This window comes from Papaver somniferum, chromosome 11, assembly GCF_003573695.1.
Source record: "Papaver somniferum cultivar HN1 chromosome 11, ASM357369v1, whole genome shotgun sequence".
In the NCBI taxonomy this organism is placed as follows: domain Eukaryota; kingdom Viridiplantae; phylum Streptophyta; class Magnoliopsida; order Ranunculales; family Papaveraceae; genus Papaver; species Papaver somniferum.
Window position 1 is genome coordinate 41,453,095 of NC_039368.1, and position 19,122 is coordinate 41,472,216.

At 36.0% G+C, this 19,122-nt stretch overlaps 2 protein-coding genes across 3 annotated transcripts; one reads left to right on the forward strand and one right to left on the reverse strand.

Annotated features, from left to right (window-relative positions):
• The first annotated feature begins 10,892 nt into the window (after positions 1–10,892).
• LOC113320679 (mitochondrial fission 1 protein A-like) lies at positions 10,893–14,324 on the forward strand. The gene is made up of 5 exons (XM_026568566.1): positions 10,893–11,061; positions 12,791–12,929; positions 13,073–13,194; positions 13,797–13,860; positions 13,962–14,324. Exons 1-5 carry the CDS (start codon positions 10,969–10,971, stop codon positions 14,045–14,047), a joined length of 504 nt encoding a protein of 167 aa, XP_026424351.1. The 5' UTR covers positions 10,893–10,968; the 3' UTR covers positions 14,048–14,324.
• A 956-nt stretch (positions 14,325–15,280) lies between these two features.
• Positions 15,281–17,803, reverse strand: LOC113320876 (annexin D3-like). Of its 2 annotated transcripts, none has more exons than XM_026568769.1 (7): positions 17,577–17,803; positions 17,260–17,365; positions 16,987–17,132; positions 16,467–16,703; positions 15,970–16,182; positions 15,720–15,809; positions 15,281–15,637 (listed from the first exon to the last, which is right to left on the reverse strand). In XM_026568769.1, the coding sequence occupies exons 2-7, from the start codon at positions 17,333–17,335 to the stop codon at positions 15,434–15,436; spliced, it is 966 nt and encodes a 321-aa protein (XP_026424554.1). In that variant the 5' UTR covers positions 17,336–17,365; positions 17,577–17,803; the 3' UTR covers positions 15,281–15,433. The 2 variants fall into 2 exon arrangements, with proteins under 2 accessions (XP_026424554.1, XP_026424553.1); XM_026568768.1 differs by having other exon boundaries at positions 17,260–17,383.
• Between the last annotated feature and the right edge of the window lie 1,319 nt (positions 17,804–19,122).

Genomic DNA, 19,122 nt, shown 5'->3' on the forward strand with positions numbered 1-19,122 from the left:
AATGGCATGTATGATAGCATTCAAGCCGTCAAAGTTTTGCTTTGCACCAAGGATTGCTTCTGGACTCTATCTACCAATATCCTTAGGTATAGATACATCGCTTTCTATATTAACCGGAGGATCATAGCCATTAACAACACGTACCCATGCTTGAAAATCACGAGCTTGAAGAAAAGCACGCATAGCAATTTTCCACCATAGTTAGTTTGAGCCATCGAAGACTGGTGATACGTTTATGGAGATACAATTCATGTCCATAGATTCGGATCGCCACAAACATAGACTTGTAAGGTCTTTAAACGTGTTTTCCCGCTCTGATACCATTTGAAAAGGCGGGGGTCTAACAACCACACCCAATATTTCGATTAGCAATCTGTATGGACTAACTCCAATATACTTTTAAAAGAATCAACTAGACAATTAGAATCAATCTTAATAAAAGTATATCAAAGAGTTATATCACTCTTACTTGTTTCAATACTTACTCAAGCAAATAGAAATCTACGAGTCTAATTGAATACAAGAGAAATCACTTGAACGGTACCAAAGACCAATGTTCAAGTATCAATCAATTTCAATCAACAACCAAAGGTTGGATTTCCCAATTGATTGATTCAACGTGATATTCTATTATATAACAAAATATAACGCGGAAAAGAAATAACACAGACACCAGAAGTTTTGTTAACAAGGAAACTGCAAAATGCAGAAAAACCCCGGGACCTAGTCCAGATTGAACACACACTATATTAAGACGCTACAGACACTAGCCTAGTACAAACTAACTTCAGTCTGGACTGTAGTTGAACCCCACTCAATCTCACACTGATCCAAGTTACAAGTACGCTCCTACGTCTCTGATCCCAGCAGGATACTACGCACTTGATTCCCTTAGCTAATATCACCCACAACTAAGAGTTGCTACGACCCAAAGTCAAAGACTTTAATAAAAAAATATGTATCACACAGAGAAGTCTATGGTAATAGATAAATCCGTTTCCTACAAAAATACCTACGAGTTTTTGTTCCGTCTTTTGATAAATCAAGGTGAACATGAACCAATTGATAAACCAAACTTATATTCCCGAAGAACAGCTCAATATTATCAATCACCTCACAATAATCTTAATCGACTAGCTAAAGATGTTTGTGACTTGTTTTATATCCTGTCTATCGGAGAAATCAATCTCAAGCCAATCTTACGATTTTATTTAGTACGACAGAAACAACAAGATCATATCACACAACTACAAGGAAAGTAGTATTGCTCTGGCTTCACAATCCCAATGAAGTCTTCAAGTCGTTAACCTACAGGGTCTCGATAGAAACCTAAGGTTAAAGGAGAATCGACTCTAGATAATACAACTAGTATCACACAGGAGGTGTGGGAATTAGGTTTCCCAGTTGCTAGAGTTCTCCCTTATGTAGTCTTTAAAATCATGGTTTGCAATCAATGTTAGCTAAGTAACAAATCATTCAATATTCACCGTTAGATGAAAACCTGATTAGATTCAAGCTAATATCTTTTAACCGTTAGATCGAAACTTAGCTTGTTACACACAAATGAAATGAACGTTTATTTAGGTTTGTATAACCGTACCCAAACATGTACATCTAGTTGGTTCAATATTAGTTAACTAAGTGGTTAGCCATATGAGCACTTTCATATCAACCATATTCTTCTTTACCACAACTAGTTTAAGTGACTCAAATGAACTAGTTAGATATTTGTTCAATTGCTTAGATCTTATAAAAGTATACAAGACACAATCGAAGCAAAAACTATTTGATTCAATCGAACCGATTCATGAAATTTATAGCCACGGTTTGCAAACTTGCATTCCTTAGCTTATATAGGTTTAAGTTCACGAATAATCGTTTTTAGAAAATAACCAACTTAAGTACGCGGACTGGTACACGGACTTAAGTACCCAGAATAAGTTTGTAAACAGTTCACAAACTCCAACAAATTTTCTCGGAAAGAGAACCTCCGATAGTACGCGGACTGGGTTCGCGGACTCTGTTCCGTTTTTCCTGAGCAGCAAAGCACGCATACTTTGGTTCAAGGAATAAGGACTTATACATGTATGTGTTACCACACAATGCTTATATCCAACAATGGTTGTATAATCTAAACTCTCATTTCAATCATTGAAACATTCTTAGAGGACGTTATATAGTTGTTGTTCACACACTATTTTTCGTCAAAGCAATTTTCAAGTAATTGAAACTTAATATGACTTTTGTCACTAGTAAAGATGAACTTGGCCAAAGCGAAAGCTTACCAACACATATTTAGAGAAATAGATAAGCAAGATAAACTCGGCTCGAAATAACAAATGTGTATAATCAAAGTCTATATAGGAAAACGACTTTTGTCTCAAGATAGGAGATAGAGTAGATAGACTTTTGAGTGATAGATAAGTTCAAGTCTCCACATACCTTTTAGTCGATGAAGTTCCACCAGTTCCTTGGGTAGTTCTTCGTCTTCGTATGATGATCGCCTAGGAGCCTTGAGCTCAACTGCACTATTTATCCTAGTCCGAGACTTAGTTATAACTAGACTAGAAAGAAAGACTTATAGTTTTGATCACTAACATTGACAAACATGCTTGAGATAGCAACGCATGCGAGTTCGACCAAGCAATGCTCTAACAGTAAGGAAGTATGCCAAGATAAGGAAATACTTCCTAAACAAGGTAATATTCCTATAAAGGGAAATATACCTAGAAAGGGAATTATTCCTAGATAAGGAAATAAATTCCTAGAAGGTTTGGGAAACCGTTAAATCTATAAATATAGATGTTTGGCTCATAGCTAAGACATCTGGGGAGTGTGGTTTGACACCTAGAAAATGAGGTTTAACACACATACCTAGAGAGAAACTTGTGAGAGAATTAATTATTGTAAAAGCAAGCTTAACAAATAGTTTAAGGTTATTTACCTAGAGAGGTTGTGAGCGTAACAAAGAGATAAGTGTAATAGTTTTCTTGTTCATAATCTAGAGAAGATATTTTTCTTCGAATCTGGTTTCTGGTGTGTTATGTTTTCTAGTTTTCAACTATTATTATTCTGAAATTCCGCATCTATAATAATAGTCACCAAGGTACAGAGATAAATACATATCAACTAGTCATAAGATACTTAGCTAGACGTCCACGTTCAGGCCTACATTACACCTAGATATATTAGAAACTTAAACTGTCAATTTTTTCTCCAATTGAAACAAAATATAATGGAAACCTAATTTCATAAAGTAAACAATTACAACAAGATCGTAACTATAGGTATTATCAATAAGATTCACAAGGATTAATTTTGAAAGTGTATAAAAGGAATTAAGTTGGATGCTCAGGGCTGGTTTGAGGAGAAATTTTTAACTAAAATTAATTATGAACAAATGATACAACCAACCAACTATTCGGCTAAATAAGTGAAATTACCTTATAAATTAGATTATCGTATCTGTTGGAAAGTTTTAATAGAAAGTATAATTTATTATTTTCTTTTGTGAATGAAAAACTTATTAGTCTCACACCGTGGAGTTTCCACTTTTTAGTTGTTTTAAGAGACTATATAAGATTTTTAGTCCCAAATCGGGGAGTTCCTCTTCTTAAGTTGTATTTGTCAATTATATAAACAAATTCACTACCTTTGTAAAATCTATGGAAAAGGGGATTCTCTATTTTTTAGAGATTCCCCCAAGGGAAAATATTTTACGGTGATTTCTTTAACGTTCGCGATTTTCCTTAACGGTTTTTTCGGAGTTGCCAAGCTCAAGTTGAGCATCTACTACATATGCTAGTAGTAGGTGTATTAGGGTGTTTTATCCTGGAGATATCCATCCTGTGAGGGTTATAGCATCACTCTTGAGTGTAGCCGGCCGCTAATGTCTTAAGGGCAACGTGTTGAACACGTGACTCACTCTGGTTTTCCAAAGTTTTTCCTTGTTGCTGTTACGGAGATCTGGGGAGCTCGTCCGTTTCATCAAATCGATCACTTCCACTATAAAGGAGATACGCATCAATAACTTTTGCTTATTTTGATTATTGTACCCAACAATCTTAAGACATTAGAGTTTGTAATAATCATGGATGTTAATTTGGAGTGAAAATTAAAAATAAAAAACGAATTTTTGGTCAGCTGTATAGTTTCGAAGTTATCTCTTAATCTATAAGGAATTTCGACGAAACCTTTGGACATACTGTAGTAGACACCACTTGATAGTTACCCAAGCAAAATTTCAGAATTTTTGGAGTTGTAAAAGTATTTTTTTGATATTTTACAAAATAGAGAAACGTTCCTGAAAAATTCTGACGAGCAGAAATTTGTTGTTAACTAAAGTAGTTTTTATGGGGTAACCATGAGTTTTTTGAAATGGTGATTCAAATTAAGTTTGTATATATAGATGTTATCTTCAAAACTCATATTTTACTTACCGATTCAGAATTGTGGTTTGTGAACAAAGTTGTCATCTCCAAGGGACATGGCTAATAGGCGCATGTGGTTGGAAACAAATCTTCCAAAGCTGGCAAAGGTGAAAACGTCAAGCGAAACTCTAAGCATGGTCTTCATAAGAAAGGTATGTTTCGTAAACCTAAATCTAGCATTATTTTAATTACGGGTGATTCTTTATATTTGTAAATTCCTGGCCATATGGAAGTCAATTGTAGACAACGTAAAAAACCTTAATAAGTAGAAAGTTAATGTTAATTTAGTTGAAACAAATAGAACGAGTTCAGTGGCATAATGTCGGAAGTTATTTTAATAACCAATGTGAGATATTGGTGGGTGTACTCTGGAGCCACCAATAATGTTTGTTGAAACAGAGACCTGTTCACCTCCTATCAAAGGATAGGGGATGTCGAGAAACTCTTTTTGAGTAACTCATCTGCAATAGAGGTTGCATAAAAGGAAAAGGTCGAGCAGAAGCTCATATCTGTAATATTCTCACATTGAATGAAGTTTTCATGTTCCGAGCATATGCGAAAATCTTGTATCTTGTTCTGTTGTAGATGGAAAAAGATTTAAGATCTTAATTGAATCTGGAAAACTTGTTGTAACTAGGCAGTGATTTTTTAAGCAAGAGTTATAGGACTTTGGGTCTATATAAGCTTAACGGAAAAACTGATGATGTGAACATAGTTGATTCTTGTGCTTTCTTTGTGTGATTGATTGTTTTACGTGGTAGACTTGGAACCGTAAACTTATAAGTAAATGCTTAACTGGCTAGCATAGGCTGTATACCCAAATTTAGTTTGGATTTTGAACACAAAAGTGAAATCTGTGAAGAATCAAAATATGCTATAAAACCTTTTAGCACAAATGTTCAGAGTAATTCTAAGCCTTTAGAATTAATTCAGTTAGGCCTAGTTGACATGAGTTCAACCCAAAACCACTGTGGTAAAAGATGGTTTATAACTTCCATAGATGATTGTACGAGGTACTATCTTGTATATTTGCTTAGGGATAAGAATGATGCCTTGGAAGCCTTAAGATGTATAAACTTGAAGTTGGAAACCAATTAGAAGCCTTGAACATAACAACCGTATCCTTAAGGAGATGATAATTTCCTTGTTGATTAGTTTAGGATTACCTGCGGCCTTGTGGGGGGGAGGCAGTCCTCTTAACTAGTATATCCTGAATAGAGTACCCTTTTAAGGATCACACGAAACTCCTTATGATTCATGGAAAGGTAGATGACCTTCTTATGAATGCGTCAAAGTGTGGGGGTGTTTGACTAAGATTGTAATTCCTCTTCCTAAAAGAACTAGATTGAAACCAAAAATGTTGATTGTGTCTTTATATAGGGTATATTGAATATACTTCTACATATATATTTTTGGTTGAGTGTTCTGATTTTTTTTTCTGATTTTGGTGTGAATATTATTACGGAATCTAGGGATGCTGAATTCCTTGAACATGTTTATTCTAAACTTGTACCTCATTAGAGATGTGTTGTTGATCCCCAAGATTTATTTTCAAATAGTCAGAACTTATTCTAAAGAAATATGAAGTTGATGTTGAGCCTAAGAGAAGCAACACAATTAGACTTGAGACTTCTTATGAAACCGACTTCATAACATGCCTAGCTTAGTCTGAGCCCCATACTTGTAAAGAAGCCTTGATATCTACTAAAACCCCATTCTGGTAAGAAGCTTCATTTAGTTAAATGGACTCAGTCCGTCGGAACCAGACTTGGTAGCTTGCTAGTTTACCTCTAGGGAGTAAGACCATGAGACGTAAATGAGTCTTTAAGAGGAAACGATTGGTAGATGAAACTTTAGAAAAATATTAAGCTAAGTTGGTAGCTGAAGGCTATAAACTAAAAGAAGGTGTAGATTTCCTTGATTCTTATTCACTTGTGATGAGAATTACTTCTGTTGAGATGCTAATTGATATTGCTGCCATAAACAACTTGGAAATACATCAGATGGATGTTAAGACAGCTTTTCTAAAACCGTGAATTAGATAAAGAAATTTACATAGACCAACCTGAGGACTTTGTAGTGAAAGGTTATGAAGACAAAGTTGGAAAATTTGATCATGTGATAATGTGTAGTGGATTTAAGTTAATAAATCTTTACAAGTGTATTTATAAGTAACTTGTTAAGGATGCCTATGTGATTGTATGCTTGTATGTTGATGATATGCTTATACTTGTTACAAACATAGATGTGATTAATTCCACTAAAAACATGCACTGAATGAGAACGTTGACAAGAAAGACTCAGGCCCTTTTGATGTAATCTTAGGGATGAGGATTAGAAGATAATCAAAAAATTATAGTCTTAGTCGTTCTCATTATGTTGAATTTATGCTTATGAGATATAATCAGTCTGATTGTAAGCCTGCGTGTAATCAATACGATTCTTCTTGTAGACTCGAGACAAATAAGGGTAATGGAGTATCTTAACTTGAATACTCAAGAGTTATAGGATGTCTGATGAATTTAATGAATTGTAAGAGTACATACATTGCCTATATTGTGAGTAAGTTAAGTATATATACTTGTAGTCCAGAACAAGAGCATCGAGATGCACTTAGTAGAGTATTATGGTACCTAAAATACGCTACTACCTTTTGTTTGATTTATGAAAGGTATCTTGTTGTCCTTGAGGGACTTTGTGATGCAAACTGGAGAGTTGACTCAGAGGAGTCTAAGTCTACGAATGGATATGTTTTCACTCTAGCAGGAGGGTTTGTTTTTGGAATATTTTCAGACAAACATATATTGCTCAATTCATTATGGAATCTGAGAGTATTTTGTTAGATAAAGCACGAGAGGGGGCCGAGTCCTAAGATGCTTTTTAGAAGACATTCCTCTCTGGCATAGGCCTGTGCCAGCTATATCTATACATTGTGTTAGTCAAGCTATAATAGCTAAAGATAAAAATAACTAATATCAATTGGCGTTATTTACATTGATTGGATAAAGTCCAAGGAGAATATCTCACAACCTTTGACGAAATTTTTTTACAAAGAGATAGTTAAAAATGCATCGAGGGGGATGGGGCTTAATCTCATAAATTAAACTTGTCATGAAGGATACTCAACCTTGCTGACTGGAGATCTCAAGATCAAGGTTTCGAATGAGACAACTAATTTGTGGTGGGTAAAGGTAAACACTATCAGATAATTTCATTCTTTGTCCCTTCCCTATGGTGTAGACGTGATAGTGTGACTGCATGTGAAGGATGACTTTGAAGAAGTCTTAATGAGTTACATAGTTTCAATTTAAGATTGAAGTGGGGTGTAGAAGTAACACTCTTTATGGAAACTCACCTATATGAATGAGGAAGTGGGGACGCTTCCTATGAGAATATGAGCTTTGATTCTCTACAACATTCTGAAAAACGGGATACGTCCAGGGCCAAACTGGACAAAATGGCACGAGCTTGGCAGCAAACTTGGAGATATCATCCGTGGTTGTTATCGCGAATTACATCAAACGCTAGTAGTTCAAGATATAGTTCACTGTCTCTAGAAAGTAATTCCGGTAATATCTCACTAAGCAAAGGTTCAAGACTTCATGGACACCTCTGCCTAAAATGGTATTTCCTTCGCTTTTATATGATTTTCGTTTTGATGGTTTCGGTATTACTGGAACTTAGGACCTAAGGGTTCACTAGCTCATGCTTTTTCACTTTGGTGAAAAGAACCTTTAGTCTCACTTGTGAGGAACTAAAGATGAAAGCTCTCTATACTATATGATTTTTGCAATCCATAGTATGACCCTGGGGTCAACACACAGTTGTGTGAGGGAGATGACGTTTGAATGGCTAGTATGACTTCAACATGCACGATATGTCTGTCTGTTAAGTCAGTTCGGGTCGTGAGATTGCGTTGTTGATTTACCAAGATCTATCCGCGTTTTCGTGTTTTATTGAGTTTTCATTCATGTGGGGGATTGTTGGAAAACGATTAATAAAATATGATTTATAAAGTTTTAATAAAATTTATAATTTATTGTTCTCTTTTGTGAATGAAAAACTTATTAGTCCTACACCGTGGAGTTTCCACTTTTTAGTTGTTTTAAGAGACTATATAAGATTTTTAGTCCCAAATCGGAGAGTTCCTCTTCTTAAGTTGTATTTGTCAATTACATAAACAAATTCACTACTTTTGTAAAATCTATGGAAAAGTGGATTCTCTATTTTTTAGAGAGACCCCCAAGGGAAAATATTTTATGGTGATTTCTTTAACGTTCGCGATTTTCCTTAACGGTTTTTTCGGAGTTTCCAAGATCAATTTGAGCATCTATTACATATGCTAGTAGTAGGTGTATTAGGGTGTTTTATCCTGGATATATCCGTCCTGTGAGGGCTATACCATCACTCTTGAGTGTAGCCGGGCGCTAATGTCTTAAGGTCAACGTGTTGAACACGTGACTCACTCTGTTTTTCCAAAGTTTTGCCTTGTTGCTGTTACGGAGATCTGGGGAGCTCGTCCGTTTCATCAAATCAATCACTTCCACTATAAAGGAACTAAGTATCAATAATTTTTGCTTATTTTGATTGTTGCACCCAAAAGTATCTTAGTAAATCAATCACCCTCCGTCTACCAGTTCAAATATGCTCTCGCATCGTGCGAACTAAATATTTTCCCAGCATAAGTTGGGAAAACCAGTGACCGATTAACACACCTATGGGAGATTTTGAAGCCAAAAAAACTTGGGCAGGTAGTGTTTTCGGTGGAGGGATCATATATGATGCCTCTTGCCCTTGCGCCTGTCCTGCAACACTGAGAAATATATTTGAGATGGGTATTTTTTTTATATATAAAAACTTAGGCTCTAGGAAAAGACCTAAGAGGAGTACACTAGGAATCTAGTGGCCAATACAGAACCACTGCTCTCCATATTAGAGTTCTTACATAACATTTCCAAATTAAAAGATTCCATATTTCGAAGTCTATGGAATACTCTAAGGCCTACTAAGACACAAGAAATAAAGTGTAGTCTTGGATTGTTATTATATCTCCATCCCTCATAATTTTTTCATGGTAGTTTAACTGAAAACACCCTTGAACTGCATTATGGTAGAGCATGTTGAAACATACTAAAATTTCCATGGATTCAGCTTGTACTTCTAATTTGGTGTGATGTCACTCCTTAGCCCAAGCAAAAGCTAGATCAACTTCTCATGTTTTTCCCCTTGCTCCATATTATCTTGGATATCCACTAGTCCCAATGATGTTTCCTGCAAAATCCAGAGTTGTAAGGTTAGTAGAAAATTTCAGATTTTCTTGATCATGTAAGGTACAGATTTTGATAGTTACACCAAATTCTCTTCTACTTTCAAAATACAAAGATAAACTAGTGAAATCCACATTGCTTAACCCATTCTCTTCATATCGAAGGAGAAAATTAAGAATGCGATTTTGGTTGTGGTGGATTCTGTTATGATTGCATAAATGTTGTTTTTATACTGGTAGTGGTATATCTGGCATTTGGATGAATGTGACTAAAGATAAAGTCATACTTAGCCTTCGAGATGTACCATCAAGCAGTTGCATAAATATTGCAGGTAGAGTTGATGTTTCCAGGACTGAACCAAAAGTTTAGCCAATCCATGACGCTTGTGGTATGATCAAATTTCCCATGGTTTAGGCCAAGGAGGAGGTTCCGAACCGAGGTAGAAGCAGGGCAGTTTAACATCATATGTGTCAAGGTTTCCTCCCTAGTGTTTCAGAACTTGCTATTGGATCAATGTAGTGAATATTGCTAGTAGTTTTAGCATTTTTGGGGAGAATTCCATGAGCACATTTCCAGATGAAGATCGGGATAACTGGAGCAACACCCATACTCCATAGGGTTTTCCAATTGTCAGATGTGTCAAGGTTTCCTCCTCAGTGTTGCAGAACTTGCATATCGGATCAATGTAGTGAAGAATGCTAGCTGTTTTAGCATTTGTGGGGAGAATTCCATGAACACATTTCCAGATGAAGATCTGGATAACTGGATCAACATCCATTCTCCATAGGGCTTCCCAATTGATGGTGTGAGTATCATTGTTGTAAAATCTATCCATCTTGACTTTATATAAAGATTTTATAGTAAATTTTCCAAAATCAGCAAGATTCTACAGAGTGGGGTTTGAAGTGGGGTTTGGGTTATGTCTTGAGCAGCAGAAGTATTGAGACAAGAAATTATCAGAGTGGCATTCCATTCACCACTCGCGAGGTTGAGATGTTCAACCATCGAGGGTTTGAGATGGGTACTGTAGTCTGTCGCACCTTTATCGACACGGTATTTCGCCGTAATATGAAATGGACAAAGTTAGCTGCCAAGTTTTCACGTGTATTGACATCGTCAACATTTTCATTTCGTTGACCCTTCAACATAACTCTATTTCTTCCCCAAGTACATTTATATGTGAGTCACGGAAATAAAACCAAATTAATCTGCCTCTCTTTCATTATCTCTCTCTAGTCTCTCTGCTTGTAGAAGAAGAAAACTTAGCGGTCATGGAAGCTAAGATCTCAAACTTTTTCGAATCGATTGGCTCATTTTTCACTGGTGGAGATCAGATTCCATGGTGTGATCGTGATATCATTCTTGTAAGTTTTTCGAATCCGAGTTTCAATCAATCAGAGTTGATTGCTTATTTCTTGATTTTAGGGTTTTCCATTTGTTATCTCTATTTTAATCTCTCTTCTTCAATTTCATACATCTATGCTCTGTATTTATGATGGAATTGTAACTGCTGAGTTTTTTTTTTATTTGTGTTAGGGTTTAACCAAAATGTTTAAAAACCTTCGAAAGTGATTCTGATGAGTATGGTACTATGATTTAATTAATTTAAGACCATGAATACTTTGGTAGTTTGCACCTCTGGAAAAACCATATATTGTTATGGTAATATTGTGTGATGTTCAATTGGGATGGTCTTCTTTATTCAGATTTGATTGAGCTTGTAAATTCTTTCTATAATTGTCGGATAAAAACCCAACTGTAACAGTTGAATTTATTCAGCCCAGTGAAGCTTAAATTTATCATCAAGTTTCATTTAACTAACATATCTTTCTTTGAAAAGCTGCATGTCAACCACTCTTTGAAGTATTAAATATAGATTCGTCCGAGTGGCTGATTTCACATGTCATTTAGTGTCTTGTTTAAGTCGAGGTGTGAATATAGATTCCACTTCCTTTTAATGGTGGGCAGTTGTTTTCGTGTATGAGTAGATACCAAGTTCAAATATCTATTTTAACTTCAAACTTTCATATGCCTATTGAGCTATTATACATGCAATCATTTCTGAAGATCCTTTTACCAGAATCTTTGAGCAGAATTGTTTTATCTTAATAAGATGACTCTATTCTTGATATGGGATTTCCACCTCGGTTCTTTTAGAGTATCTTCCATTTCTTTATCTTTGCACTGATTTTGATATAGAATACAGTGTCCTCTCTTGGTATTACGCATGCTCTGAAGAGGTCTTTTATTTCCATCTAGAACGATGGTAGGCTATATTCTGATATGATAGAAGTATCAACGTGAAGCATTTCCCCTCATTTTATAAGGTCTTTCGCCCTTGGGCACTTCTGTCCTAGGAATTCCTTGACCAGGTAGTGTACAAAAGTGCCCTGTTGCTTTAATGCGTAGGCGCACTTTCTTGGGCCTTAGCAAGAGAGATCCGGGTACTGAGACATTTTCGTCCATAACCTCGAAGTCAACGTCACGCTTGTTCGAAGTTGGCTTCATTTAGGGTTGAAATAAATAATTATATTTACCCCAGTACTACTTCCTATGATTGTTTTTGTTTGGCTTGTGATTTTAAATATCGGTTGCACTTGATAACAGTAAACTACAATAAAATCTGGTACTCAGGTTTACCTTTAAGTTTTGTCACAGTAAACTCCACATCGTCGAGTTTTATTGCAGTTAAAAGAAGCCTCCTGAACACTTTTAAACACATCATCAACCTTGTTTCGACCCTTTAATCATCAGTACACTGGTAACTGTTGCAGTCTGCCACTGTTCGCTCCATGATTTGGAAATCTTACAGCACATAGCAATTCTTGTCAATTGTGGAGGTTAAGCTAAGAGTATAGTAGTGTATTCTACTTTAAGAAATTTTGCTCCACTCTCAGTATCCTGTTTGTTCTGAAATTTGGTTCATCCTGATTTGCTACCACGTCAGTGCTGACCAGAACTTAACTTTAAAAGAAAAACTGCTCTCTTTTATGTCCAACCGTTCTACCAATATTGTTAGAATGTTGAGCTGAACAAGTAGGATACTGTGGTCCTTATTCTTTTGGTATTCTTACCTTTCTTATGCATTCACAGGGTTGTGAGAGAGAAATTGCGGAAAATGGAAATGATACTTCAGATGAGGCTAAGAATGAAAGCATCATGAGGTTATCCTGGGCTCTTGTCCACTCAAGACAGCCAGAAGATGTCCAGCGAGGGATAGCTATGCTTGAAGGTGAGATGAGAAAATCTCAGTTGCATTTTTTTCAGTGTCAGATGTGAATTGCTGAATTATATATGCTAAATATGCGCAGAATTGCACATTTTCTAACATCCAATGCTCGACACCTGGCTAAAACTGAAACTTCTATTTTGTAGCTTCTCTGGCTGGTGCACTTACTCCACTTCAGAAGAGGGAGAAGCTTTATCTTCTCTCAGTTGGATATTATAGAAGCGGCGACTATTCAAAGAGTAGGCAGCTCTTGGATCGATGTTTGGAGGTTTGATCTCCTCTTCATGTTATTGATTAGTAGTTCTGAGGACTAAAATAACAAACTTCTGCCTGAAAAAATATCTTTATCTGTAATGCTTTCTCCAGAACTTTGATGGGTATGAACATAATTTTTCTTCCTTTGACTATCCTTTGAAAAGATAAGACCAATGGCATTGCGTATTACACTGCACATCTCTATAATGTGGCAGAGTGACCCCAGCAAACTACATTTGTTAAGCTCTACATTTGTCATGTAAAGCTTAAGGTCGACAGTTTCTCTTTCGGAGGGCTTATATATGCACCATATTCTATGAATGGAGCAAGCATTTTGACACATCTGCCTCTAGTTGCAATAAATCTTCTATTGCTTTGAAATAAAATTGTCTGCGGAATTATACTGCGACGTGTAGACCCTGGAAGTTGTTTTATAGTGTATATTGTGGCGTTTTCTTTGGAAGATTTCAGTTAATCTTGATCATCTTTCCTTAGTGTGTCGGTGTAAATTTTATAGAACTAGGTGCGCCATGTTTCAATGCATATTTAGTACCTAAATGTACATAAGGGAGAGCTTACAGAACCATGTCCTAACTGATCAGTTTTTATTTGTAGATTGCACCAGATTTTAGGCAAGCTTTGAGCCTGAAGAAAACAGTTGAAGATCGAATAGCAAAAGGTGAGTGTTCTTACTGTTTATTGTAACTTCGGAAAGCTTATATAACGTGTTACCATTTAATCTATTCAACATTTTCTAAGATTTTCTTGAAATGAATGCAGATGGTGTGATTGGCATTGGCATCGCTGCAACTGCTGTTGGGCTTTTGGCTGGTGGTATTGCTGCAGCAGTGGCACGTAAAAGATGATATGGTTAAACCCATGCAGTGGCACGTAAGAAATGAGTCAAGCCCACAATATATTTTCTGTTGTGCATAACAATCTCCTCACTCTAATCACCTAGGTCAACCTTTGAACTTGTAGTTATTTTATCATGGTCACTCTTTGATTTGTCAGTCTGAATGTTTTGAATAAAGGTTGACGAAAGGTTCTATGATCTTGGCAATTTTATGGAAGTATCTGTAGTTGGACTGTTGCAATGCAGTGTTAATTTTGCTATCCTTGTTGGAAATATCGGTTTTGCAAGATCTCTCTTTTTTTCTTCCCTTTCTAATGGATGTTCTGTATTAGGAAGTTTTAAGTGACATAACCTATTATCATTAGGATTGAATATAAAATGGAAGACAAAATCAGTGTCGGAGCGAAATGAACAATGGACTAAAGGAAGGTTCTGCCACAACTAATGTGGTGTTGGATCTCTTGGAGTTCATTTATAGATTTATTTCTCGGAGCCAATATTTGGCCTGGTATTACTGCTTTCTGTTCTGGATCCAGAATTCTTTCCACGTTACGGTTTAGACATGGTACAAAGTGGACAACGGATCAGGTATGAGTTGGATCAAGTTACTCCTCCCATCTAAAAGTTGGGGTGTCAATGGTTCTTTCATGCAGATTGCACCAAGTTGGAGGGTTGTATAGTTTCGATTCGTCTTGAACTGGTTTCATTTTTGTCCTTCACGTAGCTTTTTATTACTCAAACCTTTAGTTCGTTAGAGTGTTGTCTAACTAGGCAGAAAGAAAATACATTTAACGGTTTTGTTGGATATGGTGGGGTTGTCCAAAGTGTTCCCCTGTTGAATCTATACCTCTGTTTAAGTTCCTCTTTGAAATGAAAAGAGGTCAGGCTCATTGGTTCCTATTCCACTTCACTGGTACATAGCCAACTGGGGATTAGAGGCTTCACAAATGGATGGGCAAGTAACTTGGTAGAAATTTCTGCGCTTAGTGTAGCAGTTTAAGTTTTCACACTGATGATGTGTACAGGATAGGAAAGGTACAAATGGAGTTGCTAAGTTGCAAATTACCAATGCAGAGGGGTACCAAATTCCATGCGGGCTATTTGTCCTTGGCATTTCAGATTGGATTGTGGACACTACCCAGTTAATTCAGTCAATGCACAATTAGCAGTGCAGGCGAAGGACAATAAGTAACGAGATCAACTATAAACCTAGTTCTAAAATGCATGATTTATGTACAACCTGTTGGTATAAGAAGTTGGAAGCACACAACTTGAGTTCCATTCACGAAGTTTTAACTAGAAAGCACAACCACAGCACCCATTCATAGCTTTACCCATCAAGTTTAACGCAATATTAATAAATTGGATCCAGAGACAGCAAAAGTACAAACAATATTCAGATTCTTGCACCAAACAAAGTCATCAAGAAGTCCTTATAATCTCCGGATGTGTCGTCAACAACGGCATTGTCGAGACTAGTGTTGTACATATTAAAAAATTCACCTCTGACCTTCATCATGTCGATTTCAGCTCTGCTTACAATTGCTCTTGACAGTGATTCTTCGTCTGTTCCGAACCCGGCCATTGAGGCATGCATAACCTGATCACCATGGTTCACACAATGTAAGAAGATGATGACTCGTTTCAAATTGATATAAACTCTAACAGGAAGCAACATTCACCTCTGCAAAGTGTTTTTCTGGTGCCTGGATGCATTGAATCACCAATTCCAATGTTAGCTCTAGGTCACTAGTGCCGCAGTTCTTAATGTCCTGCAAATCCATTACCAGAAACAAAAACAGATGCAATAAAAACCGAAAGGCGAAGACTCACTTATTTGGCAGATAATTGAACTCATTTTGTTGAGTTACTCAAACTTTCTTTTCATGAACATGATCAAGTAACTAACAATAAATCAATTTGTTTGGATACCTGGTCAATTGGATTCCCATAATTTTGATAGTAACACTCGAAAACCGCTTTGAGTTGAGATACATTCCTTGTACTAAGTATCAACACCATATTATCATGATCCAACTGCTTATTTTCAATTGCATCACGAAGCAAAGATGCCTCTACCTTTGCCATGCTTTCATCAACCAGTTCTCCATCATATCTATAGGAGCTAACCAAGCCTACCAGAAGCTATATCACACAACAAACCGAAAAATAATCAGCCGAGTTAATATGTTGGTTGTCTTAGCTTCTACATACCCATTTGACGTCTTAAATGAACGGAAACATAAGAACGGGGTTTAGTAATTATACTGTAATATGGAACTAACTAAGCTGAGCATCAAGAAGGAAAATTGAACCAAGGTCCTAGGACCATGGCAATTCATCTTTTACACAACTTGAGGCCTATGGTTTTTAAACATTTATTTAGAAACACAGGTTAGAAATATTTTACTGAACTATACAGCATTTACCTTTTTAAGAGATGGTAAGGAGACATTGGAAAATATATCTTCTTCCAGAGAGCAATCAAAGAGTGAGCAATAACATTCCCTTACGGCCATCAGATGATGAGGAGAATATGAACATGTCGTCTCTACAAGCACTTCAAATTCTTTGGCACTCTTTTTCTTCTTCAATCCTTCCAAAGACTTCCTTATCAGCTTTGCATCCCGTTCAGCTGGATCCAACATCCATTGTATCACCGCATACTGTTGTTTTTTATAACATAAATTTAAACATTAAGAGTGTGTTCACAGGTGTCTCGACGAAGTACAGGCAGTGATTTCATACCAGCAAACAGTAAGAAAAACATGTATGAAAAAGCTCCCCGGGTTGTTTTTTGCTAGCTAATCTGAATTTGGGTGAATGTTGTTAAGTTGGGACTTTGCTATTTAATTTGGACGGTTTCTACATTAGAACCTGAGAGGATGTAGGGGTCAAACCAAATGAATTACCATACAGACCAGAGGGATAGAGTAATAACAGTAATACCTCGAAATCTCCGGATAGTTCAGATTTGAGACGATCAAGGAGAGATTCCTTGTAAATTTGTTGGTAAGTTTCTCTGATCTTCTTTCTTTGTTCAGCATTTCTATGTCCCAATACCCATACGACAGCTTTCTCATCAGTTCCCCACCCTGCAGCCAACATTTCAATAACCATTATCAAAACAAAATACTACTATCGTGATCATCGTCATCGCCACTGGAAAAAAAAAGTACAAATTTGGATAAACATGAGATTTTTTCTAGAGAGACGACGAACCTTGGAATGCTTTATTTAGTCTTTCACTATCTTGGATTGGAGATGGAACTACTTCTGGAATTCTGACCGAACCCATTGGTTTCTTATTCTTCTTCTGTTTTTTTTCCTTCAAATTATGACAATTCTGCCAGTAATGAGATCAAAATGAAGAAGGAAAAAACACACACAGGTAAATAAACATAAAGTTAAGCACTAAATCAATCCAAGAAACAGAAATTTGAATTGCTGGGATAAAAACCAAAAATCAAGTAACATAAGATAAGATGAAATGAAGAAAAATAAAAAATTTGGTCAAATATTATTGCATTTCATCATACCTTTGGCTGTTTTACTTCTTCTGTTTCTGTTTCTTCAGTTTTGAAAAATGAATTTGTCTTTGTCTTAATAAATCAGTCAGCATTGTAATTAACATTTTCTCTGACTTAAATACCCTTTCTAACTTATAGATTGCCGTTGGGTCCCATTCTAGATTGTCTGTAAGTTCTACCCAAGATTAATGGTGATACAAAAATATACATATCTTTCTCTAAAACGAGACAGGCATGTCATGTATCTGAGTTGATTACTAAATTCAAGTCTTTGAGTTTCATTGACAATTGTACAATACATATTTTGGTGGCTAATCACATTGATCGTTTGTAGTTGGAAATATATAGCTTTAATATTTAGGTGGGTGATGCGTCTCCACCTGCATATACATATCCGGCTGGCTCTGCTCGCAAACATTATCCAAACACTGAAACGGTTATCACATGGGAAGATTTTCATTATTGAACAATAATGGCGATAAGGGAAGGAACCACCTATCTACGATTCTATAACTATATAATACACAAGTAAAGAATTATTGAGTTGACTTGAGAATGTGATTCGCATGTCTAATAAACTATCATGTCAATTATACGTGTCCTTACACTATAATTTTCTACCCATCATGCGAGCCTCATTCAGAATAAAGCCTTCTTATCGAAAAGCCAAATAGAAACTAAGCAGAAAAAGAGACTATGATTTTATTTTGATTTAGATCTCGCTAGGCTGTTAGCCGTTGCTGGAATTCTGTCTCCAGCATGACCATCATGGCATGTGAGCCGGCAGAGAATGGTGTTTTGTCATAATGGTTGGGCGGAGCTAAGGGTTGACTAATCCGATCCCAGTCCCTTACAAAATCATCAAAACCATTAAAAAAATACTATTCTCTAATATTTTGTATTTAGTCCACCTAAAATTTTATATTTGCTCCAGTAAAATCTACTTTTATCTTTTAGTCACCTTGGTTGTTATTTCTGGTTCTGCCACTACGCTCACTTATAAGTCTTTTTCATGGTACATTGTAGGTCGTTTGTGTTAGAGCACTGCTTGATCGAACTCGCAAGTTTTGCTTGTTGGAATTTCAGCTTCATAATCATCATTTAGTAACATAAACATGATCATATAAATACCCATATGCTGAAAAGATATTATCCTAGCATTCTCATATTCTACAATCTAGAAAAACACTTATACAACTACTAATTCATATTAGAAACTAGAATAAATTATCTTCTTGGTTCTGATTTGGATATATCATTAATATGACTATAACAATAAACACAGTCACTACAAGTTACTTGTGAATTAGGCAACATGAATAAGAGCTATACAATAACATAATACACAACAATATACATGTTCTGTATAAGGAAATAAAAGCATATCAAAATTGAATAAGGTTAAATGACTTAGCTTCTACTTCTATCTCCTCTTACCCAACAGATGGAAATCACAAAATTCTGAATATATAAATATGAAAGAGGCTAGAAGAGGGGTTAGTCATTACTTGAGTAGCTATGTGTCGTTCAACCTTTCCATCATTAGTTGGATGAC